The following is a 12,357-nucleotide window of genomic DNA, read 5'->3' on the forward strand; positions in this document are numbered from 1 at the left end:
TCCTCGTCCCTTCCAGGTGACGGTGCCTCGAAACCTGGTGACCGGTGGAAAACACCCACGACGGCTGCCTGCTGGTCCCCCCGCTTTGCAATCGGAGGAAAGGGGCAGTGCCGAGGCACCGGCGCGCAGAGCGGAGCAGCAGCACGAAGCGAGCTGCGAGAGCGCGGCTCTCTGAGACACCGTCCTCGGTAAGCTGTCGTCCTTCGGCTCTGGCGTCTCTGCACCTCCCACAGCATCCCCACGTCATCGGGCCGGCGAAAGCTCCCTTCAAAGAAAACACAAAGCACGCAGCTAAAAGATACTCACTTACAGTTTATTTTCGCCTGAAATTATTTCACATCTCTTTGTACACAGCTACAGAACAGTAGTAGTAAACCATTGGTAAAAGCAACAGTGCTAAGGAAAATGTTGGCATAATTTTTCTTCCTTTTTTTTTTTTTCTTCTTTCTTCCCATACTGCATCCGCATACAGTTTGGGATATGAAGGGGAAAAAAAACCTGGCACGCTACATGAGTTAAGACTCAATTTCTGTTTCATTTATTTAAAAAAAAAAAAAGAAAAAATAACGAACATGATTTGGGGAGGGGTTGTCTACGTAGCAACAAAGTTTAAAAAAAAAAAAAAAAAAACAAAAACAAAAACAAAAGCTTGGCTTCCATAGAATAAGATTAAATATATATATATTTATATATAAAAAATTACATTGGCTGTATGTGAAACCTTGAGGTGCTGAAGAATAAAATAAAGGTGTCAAACAGAGGAAAAACTTCTTTTTGTTTTTTTTTTGTTTGGTTTTTTTTTTTTAAATAAGCAGCTCTGTACAATGAAGGCTCATTATGAAAAAAAAAGTCAACAGCATAGTTATAAAAGAAACCACAATTTTTAAAAAATCATCTTCTAAGCAATTGTGGAATTTGAAAAATGTAGCAGTCACATTTACAGACAGGTCAGAGCTATCGGATCAGCAACAACGCTATTTTTTCAGTCTCCCCAGAGGAACATGCAGAACAATGCGTGCACAGAACAGGTAGGGGGACGGAGGGGAGGGCAGAGAAGGGGGCAGCGGGGGGGGGGATAGAAAAAGCTGATGCACAAAATGGAGGGAGAGCTTTTTTTTTTCTCTTTTTGAAATATCGGACGTAAACAGAAAACAACCGAGGCAACTTGTAAAATCTACAGAGTTTTGCAAATACCCCATTGGCAAAATAAATGACATCTTTTCCCCATCTCCCATGTTTAAACCTGACATGGTTTAAAGGACTAAAGAAAGTTTTCAGACTTCGGAAGGAAATGCGACTTTTATTAATCCCTGCACCCCCTCCCCCAACAACCACACCCCCCTTGATAGGTATTTTCCTTCCTATTTGATAACATTTGAGGCATTTTAAAATCAAAAAGACAATGCAATGAATGTTGTGACAGAGATGGAGTATAATACAGTATGCATTACTAAAAGGCAATTCTTCAAGGAGGACATTTCCTTTTAAAAAAAAATAATAATAACAACAAGACAGCAAACTAGTTTATACAGTACTATACGCAAAAAAAGGGTAAAAGAATTAACAATTCATAAATAAAAGACAGGTCCCAGACCTGTTATTTGTGAACCATTTTCTTAAATAGGTGCATTATGTAAATCTTATGTACAACAAAATTACTTTGCATAACAACTGCAAGGAGGGGGCGGGGAGCGGAGCAGGGGGGAGGTGAGAATCATACTGGTTTTGGTTTTCTTCTCTTGAGATTTTTGTAAGTTTGATTTTCTGGAGCAAAACTGGTGAAAGAGGAGTTCGGACTGGATGAGTGCCACCCAGGGAAACCCAGGTATATATGACAAATGAATATTTTTTTTTTTTCCTCCACACGGCATAAAACACAAAGGCAAATAAATTCCACAAAGGTGTTTTTTTTCCTCTTTATAATCCTCTTGCTGCTACAAAGTCCTTTTTTTTTTCTTTTTTTCTTTTTTTTTTTTTCTTTTCAATTTAAATTATGTTGATTCCGAAATCACAAAGCTGAAAGAATCCAGCTGGGTCCAGACTTGCCCCGTCCCCCCCAACACACACAATGCCACTCCTCTACCCCACAACCACGACTCCTACCACCAAGTCCCAGGACTCACTGCTCTACAGGTATTAGCCAAAAGTTATTTTCCGGTTTGTTTTTCTCTGTTTGTTTTAAAAATCTTTTCCTTCTCATGAGAAGCAAAAGAGAAGAGTTGGAGGCAGGGAGAGTTCACCACGCTTCGGTGTAGCGGACGTCCACTTCTTTCAGATTAGGTAGTTTAGCCTGCGCAGGAGGGTAGGAAAAGGTCAGAATTAATGATATGTGTTCAGGACTCAGGAAAAAAGTTCCCATTAAACCTGTACTGTCAGCAAACTGGGAGGATTGATCTATCGGCCACAAACTGCGCTACGACCTCGACCCTGCAGAGCACCAGCGCCGAGTTCAGCAGTGAGCTGAAGCATACAGGTGTTACTGGAGGAACAAGATGCTGAGCCTTTACAGACACACGAGATTAAGTCACGCCTGCAGCAAGAACGAGTGGCTCTAGTAAAACCCACGCACCAGCGATCAGGTCCAGATCAGACCCCGATCTTCATTTTTTATACAAGTGCTTAGCAAAATTTGTTTGTCAAACGCCAGCCATGAAGGCAGCGGACTCGAACTGCAGCAGCCAGCCACACATTCCCTCTTCAGCCTCCCCACTAAGTCATTGCTTGATTTTTCCCTCAATGTATTAACAAAAACGTGGAGCGTTAGCAACTTTTGGTGTCTTTGTGGTCTCCTTTCCGTAACACCACTGCATTTGGACATATTGTTCCTGAATTACCCTGCGCGAGGCAGATGGGAATCGGCTGTTTGCAGTGTTCCTACTTGTCGATCCCGTTTCCATGCTCTCTGACCATAATTGTACAGCTAATTCTCTCAAAACAAATAAACACGTTTAATTAGGCTAGAGCATAATTGAGGAGTTGGAATTTTCTAGGAGTCATTATTACCTCACTCCTTGATTTATGTGCACGCATATTTTGATAAGAGCTAGTCATAATCCTACAGACACTGCCAGCAAATAATTTTTCAGTTAGGCAATAATGACTTCAGTAGTGGGTGTTTATTTATTGTCTGGTTCAGCCTGCCTGGTACATATGTGGGTGTCTGTGTGTGTGTGCAAGCGTGTTTAGTGGGGTGGGGGATGGAGCAGAGAGGAAATGTCATCACTGGCTTGTGCCCCAAATGCTCTCGCAGACCAAGGGGAGAAGAAGGAAAGATTTGTATCAAAAATATGTTCTTTGAAGTCTGAGCTGTTCTCAACAGACCTACAACCATGTGCCCCAGGGAAACAAACTATTACCCTCCCTCTGAACACACACAGAGCTCTCAAAAAATGGCCACTTAAGATAAATCTCAATGAAAGAGGTGAGAGGGGAAAAAGTGACGCATGCCTATTTTCTCAGCTTTTTTAATTCTCTGCAATCATCGGGACTTTGCTCACAGCCAGTTTTGCTGTTTGCCCTGGCAAGTCACTTGCTTGTGTTGCTGCTAAGGACTGTTAATGCAATACCAGAGCAGAGGGAACTGGTTAGGAAAATATGAGTTTCGGCATGAAGTTAGTGGCAAAGGGGCTCAGAAGCAGGGGTAGGTCTGGGGGAGCCTTTCAATAGACTTGATTTCAGAGCCCTGGGCGAAATACAGCATTGACCTTCATCATCTGTAAATGCTTGGGGCCTGATACAAGCTCCATTGTGTGAACCCATCTGCAAGCCAGCTGTTAATTCCAAGAACGACTTCTTTGCATATACAAATGTGACACAAGTTTTGAAAACTTGATCTTGAAAAATCCACGCTAGCAGTATTGCAACTGAGTCCCTGGGGGAGCCCTGGCTCCACAGCCAGAACTGAAGATATACCTTTGCATTGAATTTTGAAAGCTGAGCAGTTTCAGGACTTGCCTCAAGTTCGAAACTCAACCCAAGGCTGTGACCTTTTTGAGTAACCTGGAACAATCTAAGGTTTCAACACACAAGACAACATAACGTTGAGTTTCATCTTGAGCACTTGGGTTTACGAGGTAAGACTCTGGGAGATGCGACTCACGCAACACCAGAGCGAAGACGAAGTCCACGTGAAGTCATGAAAGCCAACGCATCTGAGGCAGTCTGTCTGAAACCACCTGGGGCCGTTCCCCTCCCACAGCTACATTCTAGTTCTTTACAGCATTTTGCCTAAGTGGTTGTAAGTTCACTGTACAAATGGTAACACCAGACATCTTACATGCCAAACTTGGGAACTAGGCATTTGTGCGTTTCTGTTTAAAGCCCAGTTCCAGTCCAAGAGGTGTCAAGATAAACTTGCACCTTCCTCAATACTTTTAATTCTCCCTTTGCATTCTGAATCAAAGCTCCATAATGCTGTTCACCCACATTACTTTTGGTCCTGTTAACTGTACAGGACGTGGCTTTGGAGGTGTGCACTAGATTTTACCCATCTGTGTATTCTCATCAGAAACAGTTACAAATACAACTCAGAAATACCTTGAGATCTTCGTAGGTATCTGCTGAAAGTTTGGTGCTGTTCATATTTAAACTACACAGGCTCTTCATGGCTAAAAGAGAAAACACACAGATATTTATCATCATGCTGCATTTTCTTAAAATATCAAGCTTACAGTAGGCCAAAGCATAAACAAGACATGACTATGTGCAGCACTCTCAGGAAAAAGCTGAATAGTGTAAAATATAGAAGTACGAATGGATAAACAGCTGTTTGGGCCCTCATCCAGGAAAAAGTCCCTATTTAGGAAGGGCCATTAAGCATATGCTTAAGTCCGCTGACTTCAAAGGAGTTCAGGCAGCTTCTCATAATCAGTTTCCTGCACATTATTCTGAATAGTGCCCGTTCTCAGTGCTCTGCATGGTGCACGCAGGGGCCATGCTGATCTAGCAGTCCTCCCTCTCCCCTCCCTCCCCCCCCATTTCCATTTTAGGCTCCAGTACTTAGCAGAATAGTTTCCTAAGATGAGCCATAACTACTGACCTGTCTGGCACGTCTGTGTAGGATCAAGCCTATTAAAGGAGCCCTTTAAACCCTATAGGCGAGGTTTATAATACACTGTTGGATGTAGGAAAGGGTCTCATTCTGGCATGACAAGCAGCTCTCAGTGCACAGGGGAATCCTGAATGCTGCTTAGATGGCCCCACTTTGCCTTGCCCTATTTAAATTAAGAACAGCGAGAGTTTCACCTCCCCAAAAAAGAAGGAACGAAAAAATGCCAGAGAGGGTACGAAACCTGCTGCGCATGGTTGCTGAACTCACTAATAAGTTGCTGCATGCCTTTGCAACCTTCCCCTCCTGCACCACAAGGTCAGACTCCCACCCAGAGGGGACACCCATAGGAGGGCACGTGAAAAAAGCTGGGAAGTCCCAGGGCAACAGGTCACCACGTGAGATCAAGACAAGTGCCATCAGTAAAGTCAGAGACAAGAGCCAGAGTACGGTCTGGGACAACAAAGCTCACACGAGGCCACCAAGTGTCGTCAGGCTCAGATCACCGTCCCGCTTCTCCTGCCTGCAGCTCAACGGCCACTTGAGTGTGCAGGGAGGAGGGAAGTTTAAACCCAAACACAACCACGGCCTGTCCTAAATCCCTGCGGAAGCAGCGCTGTGGCAGCCAAGAAATCAATCTTCTGTCTGAACCCACGTGAATTCCTCTGAACCCACAACATTTTCCTCTGTAGCTTATCTTGGTCACTTACAACTAAGTGCCAGCAGCCCAGCATCCGTGACAGGAGTCTCGCACAGGTTGAGCACTTGCAGCATCGTGAGGTGTTCAGACAGAAGCCGCAGCCCTGCATCTCCGAACTGTGGGGCACAAGCAAAGTTGTTTTCAAACAATGCATGAACATGAAGTCCAAGTACCTCAGTGCAAAGAGGGCACATTAAAAGGAGGTTTGCAGATGAGCCCTCAAAGCCACACTCAGATTGTTTACCGCAACCTCAATGACAGGAGAGAAAGCAAATAGTTTTATCCCTATTTTGCAAACGGGGAACAGAAAAATTAAGTGACTTGTGTGCACTTAACCGCAGGCCATCATTTAATTAGAATGGTGCCTTTGAAGTCTGGACTTTGTATAAGACCGCTCCCACCCAGGCTATACAAGATGGTTATGGCAGTCTCCGCCAGTTCCCAACCACATCACAAAAAAAAAGCATAATGCAAGTGGTATTAATTAGCTATTTTGGTCTCAAGAACAATGTACTATTGATTGGTAATTGTTCTATTGACCCACTTCGTTTCTGCTGTTTCTAAATTCTAGATTAATGGAAACCAGGATATCGCAGAATAAAATGGAATCTAAACTCTCTTTTTTCTTTAAATAAAAAAAAAAAAAAATCATACAAAAAGCAGGCTCTTTGTCCAGTAAAATCAGACTCATTTTGAGCAAGAAGCATCAAAGTTTTCAAATCCAAAAGTTACATTGTTAGGACAAATCTGGAGGAGATACAAGACAGTCTTAAAACAAGCAATCAATCAGATTCTACTTCATATTCCCCACACAAAAAGAGGAAATTTCTGGGATACAAAAGTAGTTAGGAAAACAAAACGAGATATTTACATGACATTTGAGTGAAAAAAAAAATGCTGCCTTTTATGGTTGCACTGAGAATAATCATATTTTCAGCGAGCACTACAAATAGGTGCTAACAGAAAATGGGGAAAACCTATTCAGTGGAGAACCTCAGAGACCAAATCCAGCAGGGAAATGTAGAAGAAAAATTTAATTTTAAAAGCTCTTTCAATTAACAGCTGAATAATTTATTCAGTTAACTTGGCCTCTTTTTGCTTACAAAATAACCACATTCTCATTATAGTTTCCTTCTATTTATTCGTTATTTGAGTTTCTTTTTGTTGCTGTTGTTTTTAAAGAAATTCTGGTTGATCAGCATTCAGGGCAATTCACTGCCTACACTGCATAGACTCTGTGTTTTGCTTGACCAGATGAGCTGCACAGCATCATTTTTTTCATCCTAAATGGTTGAAAGCTTAAGCACTTCTCAGATGAACAGCAGCACATGTACTGCAAAGTATACAGTATCAACAATGCCTAACTGCAACATTCAACCCAAGATATCAGCAACCCTTTTAAAATTAAAAATAAAATAAAATAAAATAAAAAAAAAAGAAAAGAAAAAGAAAAATCAGCCTCCGAGATAAGCTAGACCATAGAAAGGCCCTGTAAAAATAGCATGACGACAAACTCATTCTAAGCAAGCCTCTTCACACGCTCTTCTTGTGCTGACGCAATGTAAAATTTCAGAATTAGTCAGCATTGGTTCCTGCTCTGAGTTTCAGTCTGCAAAGAACTTACCTGAGTTGACCACAGGTTCAGCTGCTTGAGTGAAGGCAGTTTAATGAGGTGCTCAGCACAAGCACTTGTCACATTGGTAAAGGCCAGGCTGAGGTTTTCCAAATTTCCAAAAGATCCCGAGCTTAGCAAGCGGGCCAGGTCTGCATCCTGAAAGCAAACAACAGATTGATAAGCAAGATTGTTGACTCCTCAGCCTGCAATCATCTGCAGTGGTGTCACTGATACTGTTAACCAGCAAGAGTTGCACAATTATACCACTTGTTTACAGTAATAGAGAACCACACAGAGAAGTTTCTGTTTGTTTGGCAAGCAGCTGGGCTCTTGTGGCAGCATTGCTTCACACACCCTGGGAAAAATCTATCCAGACATTAGGACAAAAATTTTCTTTGCGTGCGTATCCTTACGAGACACGAAGGCTTCAGTGTCAGAACAAATGTCAAGGATGAGCCTTTTAACTTAATGAAGATTTCACTGCAAGTTCTAGATCCAGACTGTGTTCAGGACCATTACCTGGCCTCAGTGAAATTAGTTTACACTAGGTAACTGGATTTACACCAGGCTTAACTGCAACAGTGATGGGTGTCTTTCAGACTTTCACGTGTAAGATCCAGAACTGGACATTGTGAAGTCTGCTTTTTTAATGCAAAATTCTGTCCCCAAATCTACCATTAGATCCTACTGTAAATTCCAGATCTCCACACAAGTATAAATCTGACAGTCTGATGCTTGTACTGGCATTGGAAACTGCTCTACAGACCCAAGAGCAGAAATGTGCCCTTACTTGTGTAAACTCCAGTTGTGTTGACAGAGCAAGTGGAATGGCTCCCCCCTCGACTGACCAAAACCACTGTGCCACATGGCAAACATAAATCAAGCGTTTAAATATGGAAAGACAAAGCTTGTTTTTCTATTGACATCATTAACTTACCGTGGACTTGGATGGCAGTGTTAACCTTGTGGGACCACCTTTTCTTTGCTGTAAGAGAGAAGATATTTTGGTTAAACAAGTTGCCATTCTACATTTCAGACCAACTGAAGTATAGCAAGCTTTTCACTAGAGCAAACCCTGCTCCGATTTCAAAGCTTCCTGCCAGCCTTTCCACCTCTTCCCTGCTTTTTCTGCACTGACAGATTTTTTTCTGAGTGTGCTAGATGCAGGCCTGCTGCTACCCAGGGGACATCCACTAACCACAGCTGGTGGTCTTCGTGCCATGGGTCAGCATTCTGTCTGATTCAGCCTGCCGTTACTTTCACTTTAAAGGAAACAGCCTTGAAATGCTGGACTAAGATAGCAAAGGGGTTGAGACTGCGCAGCTGATAGTCATTTGTTTGACTTCAAAAAAAAGCATTTTCAGGCTGGGAGCAGGGGTTAAAGAAGACAAATATAAATGTGAAAGAGGGAAAAGGAAGACTGTGGGTATGTTTGCACAGGTGAAAAACTGCTAATGAGAGCAGACCTATCTGCAATCTGTAGATCCTGTCTTTAAAATCAGGAAAAAAAAATCTTTTATTCATAGGCTTTAACTCTGAGAACTAGACCTAAAGACCATCTCAGTGAAATGTTGTGAATGTCAAAGCATTAAGAAATGTTGGCCACCACTAGAACCATTTGCTACTCATATGTCAAAAGGTGGCAGAATTTGACAAGCTGACTTGTAAGATCTTAAGACAGCAGGATTTCACCTTTATTCTTTCACACAGATTCTAAGCAGGTTATTGAATATCATTCATAAACATAGTATGGGATTAGACACGTCAGTAAATATCACACAGTATATATATTCACAGCAAAATCCTCCAAATACTGCTCCCATCCTGTTGTTAACTGGGAATTTCACACCCTGCTTGTCTTTCTTTTATACCTCCATTTCTGGAGAGTACAGACCACAATGTGCTATGGCAATACTGCATGCAGGGCGACATACCAGCTCTTTTAACTCCCTCTGCCTGTCACACAGCTGTTCATACATTCTCTTTCCCACGTCTGTGCTTTCCAGGGTAGAGATGATCTGGAGCTGGGTGTCGTTATTATCGATGATGTTGTATTCCAGCATCAAACACAAAATCTAGTGGCAGAATGAAAGAAGAGTGGTCACTTCAGTGCTTACGTTCAATTTCTTCCAAATATCCTAATTACACTGGGCATGCTAGTTTAAATTACTGGGTAATGTTTTTAGAGCATGCATTATGCAGGCTAGATTAGAGGATTGTAGCAACATTTACTGACCTTCCAACACAGGAAACCAATTTTTTATTCGTAAAGAATGAACTCTAATCTCTGAAAGTCAGCCTATCTACCCTGTCTTCCATTAGTGCTCATTCCTTCTGACTGAGCGGTGCAATTACTTTACATCCATCAGTCCTGGATGATGGCTTCATGCCACAGCCCTCTTCAGAACAGGTACAATCGATCCAGTATTTCCCAGGTACACTGGCTAGACTGCAGATTGCCTGGCAGACTTGGGACATCACATACGAGCAGTAGAGCCAAGCAGTTCCCCAAGTGCTGGATTTTCTGTCCCTAAGTGCTGGGGTTTCTGTGCAAGCAGAATGCATGTGAAGTGTATCCAGTCTATGAGGCAGGATGGGGAAAGGCCAGAGAGGCTCTGAGAGAAGATGATGCTGGGAGCTCGCTGCTGTGAGCAGGACAGCCTCCATCTCATTGGGAACGCTGCCTTTCCTTTTCAGCTACTTATCACGCCATTGCAATTAAAATGCAAAGTTTTTATTCCCTCCTTAATTTTAATTATTTTAACGAAAAAATCAAGCAACATTATATTCAAATTCATGCAGCACACTCTTTTATTTACTGGATTAAATTAGCATGCACAGATCTAAGTCAATGAAAAATTGTAACTCCTTCCACCTATCTAACCACCCTCTACTTCCATTTAAAATATATGATGACATTTATCAAGAAACTTTTCTAAAGAAACCCAGAAAAGTATGTATAAACTATTAGTGCAACAAAAATAACCAATCATTAGCACAAAAAAATGTGTATTAATGCAAGTAAATAAGGTTTTGTAAATGCACTTCTTGTGCACTGCTCATTTTGCAGGTGGCAAGACAAGCAGTCACGGAAAGACACCCAAGACAATTTCGTCATGGAAAAGCCTTGTGGTTCTGAATTCTGACCCCTCACCACAGCCTATACCGTCATGGCCATTTATTTCCCATCTTAGCCTCTCCAACCGAATTACAGCAAACAGTCTCTCTCTCCAAAAATTCTTGCACCCACCTTTCATGTAATTCACACTCATATCTGCAGAACAACAATATTCCATTCCACTTAATCAAGAGAAACACAACTGCCCACTGCTGGTGTTTGATATGACACAAACCTGAACTCGGCTTCTCTAGTACCCCTGTATCTAATTCTAGGAAAGGCAGTATGAAACCGAATCTGAATACTACTCGTAAATCGATATGACTACGTATGTTTAGGGCTTACCTCTACCATTGTCTGGTTACCCCTCAAAGCCAGTAGCATGCAAGGTCCTAATTTATTTTCAGCCAGTGAAAGCAGGAACTTCTTTGTTTTATAGCAGGATCCCATTAAAATATGAACCTATTTGAGAAACAGAGCTAAAATTAGAGGTGTAAGCCTAAGAAACACATATACCTCTGGAAGGGACATTGTTACGCAGTCAAACAAATGTATTTGCAACAAACCTAAAGAAAAGGAGGCCCTCATTACGATTACGGTTGCAGTCTCTCAACAGCTTTATTGCTGATTGGAAGTGACTTTCTGAAAAAGGTGATGCCTAGTGAGATCTGAGGGAGCGGGTAGTTTTCCTCCATAAAGGAGCTCAGCTGACAACCCAGAGGCCTGATATTGGCTCCCCGGGAAACATCAGAGCAGCTGTGCAATTGCCCCCATCCCTAGTAACATGATGAACCCAGCCCCAGGGGAACCACAGGCGATTTTGCTTTCGCATCTGTTTGCAGTTCAGTTTCTCTGGAAATGCCAGCTGGTGAGCAAGGGTTGTGTGGGCTGGAAGTCTAGGTAAAAGGCAGTGGTGCTGGCAATCTGCTAGCTGAACGCTAGCCTTGGTTAAGGGGCGGTGACGGACAAAATCACCTGTTCAGAATGAACAGACAGGAGCTGACTGGGAAAGGAAGGAGCGCCTTAAGAAAATCCAGCAGTCCTGAGCCCTAAGTCAGAGATGACTTCATGTGCTTTCATGCTCTTGGGTCGTAATCTTGCTTTCCCTTTTGCTCAGTTTTCCCTGAAAGGAAAGAAATGCTGAGAACAGTGCCTGAATAAGACTCCTTGGAGTCCACTAGCTGACAAGTGTCCTGCAGACTCTATCCTAGCTCCAGAAAGCATCAGATGATATCACATGGTAACACCTGTGGCAGAAATGCAAAGCCACTTGTACAAACCCAACATAAGAGTCTCTTCTCACAAAAGAGGTTGGCAACATTCTTTCCCATTTAAAAGCCCTAGTGATTAGCTGCAGAGAATTTCAGGTTCCTAGCTGGAAGTCTTATTTTATGGCCCAGACGGGTGATTCACCAGCTTGCTGGCAGAGCACTATGTGAGAATTTGTAGTTTCCAATGACCTGAGCAGTAAGAGCTCCATTATGTAGATTCAACATCAGCATTTCTCTACAATAAGCTTGTAAATATGTTCTGTGGTCCCCCTGGTTCATGGTATTGTCTGGACTACGTTCAATACTGCTGAAAATATCGCAACCATGCCACAATGGGATCAGTTCTATGCACGTCATGTGCTACCATGCAATTCTTCTTCCTCATGGCTTCATTACCAGCAAGGCCTTTAGAAAACAGAACATGTGTTTTTTCTTAAGTATCCATCAGCTCAGGTGGCCTTTAAAAACAGTAAGCTTCAAGCCAAAAAGGGTTTCATTTCATGCAGTTATCATTAAGGTTTTTTGGAGGTTTATCTGAGCGACGGAAAATACTGACGCTAACACTAATGTAAGGTCCATCTCGGAACAGGATGTTTTTCAAACTTT

At 42.4% G+C, this 12,357-nt stretch overlaps 1 protein-coding gene across 5 annotated transcripts in view; it reads right to left on the minus strand.

The window, feature by feature from the left end:
* Positions 1-292: 292 nt before the first annotated feature.
* The window catches only part of CMIP (c-Maf inducing protein), a 137,809-nt gene continuing 125,744 nt past the window's right edge, over positions 293-12,357 (minus strand). For all 5 annotated transcript variants that reach the window (XM_052797270.1, XM_052797273.1, XM_052797271.1 and 2 more), the window contains exons 15-21: positions 10,826-10,942; positions 9,297-9,437; positions 8,300-8,347; positions 7,372-7,518; positions 5,758-5,863; positions 4,537-4,607; positions 293-2,290 (exon numbers count right to left, since the gene is read on the minus strand). In XM_052797270.1, coding sequence (XP_052653230.1) covers positions 2,237-2,290; positions 4,537-4,607; positions 5,758-5,863; positions 7,372-7,518; positions 8,300-8,347; positions 9,297-9,437; positions 10,826-10,942 — 684 coding nt within the window. In that variant the 3' untranslated portion in view covers positions 293-2,236. The remainder of the gene's footprint in view (positions 2,291-4,536; positions 4,608-5,757; positions 5,864-7,371; positions 7,519-8,299; positions 8,348-9,296; positions 9,438-10,825; positions 10,943-12,357) is intronic.

This window comes from Harpia harpyja, chromosome 9, assembly GCF_026419915.1.
Source record: "Harpia harpyja isolate bHarHar1 chromosome 9, bHarHar1 primary haplotype, whole genome shotgun sequence".
NCBI lineage: Eukaryota > Metazoa > Chordata > Aves > Accipitriformes > Accipitridae > Harpia > Harpia harpyja.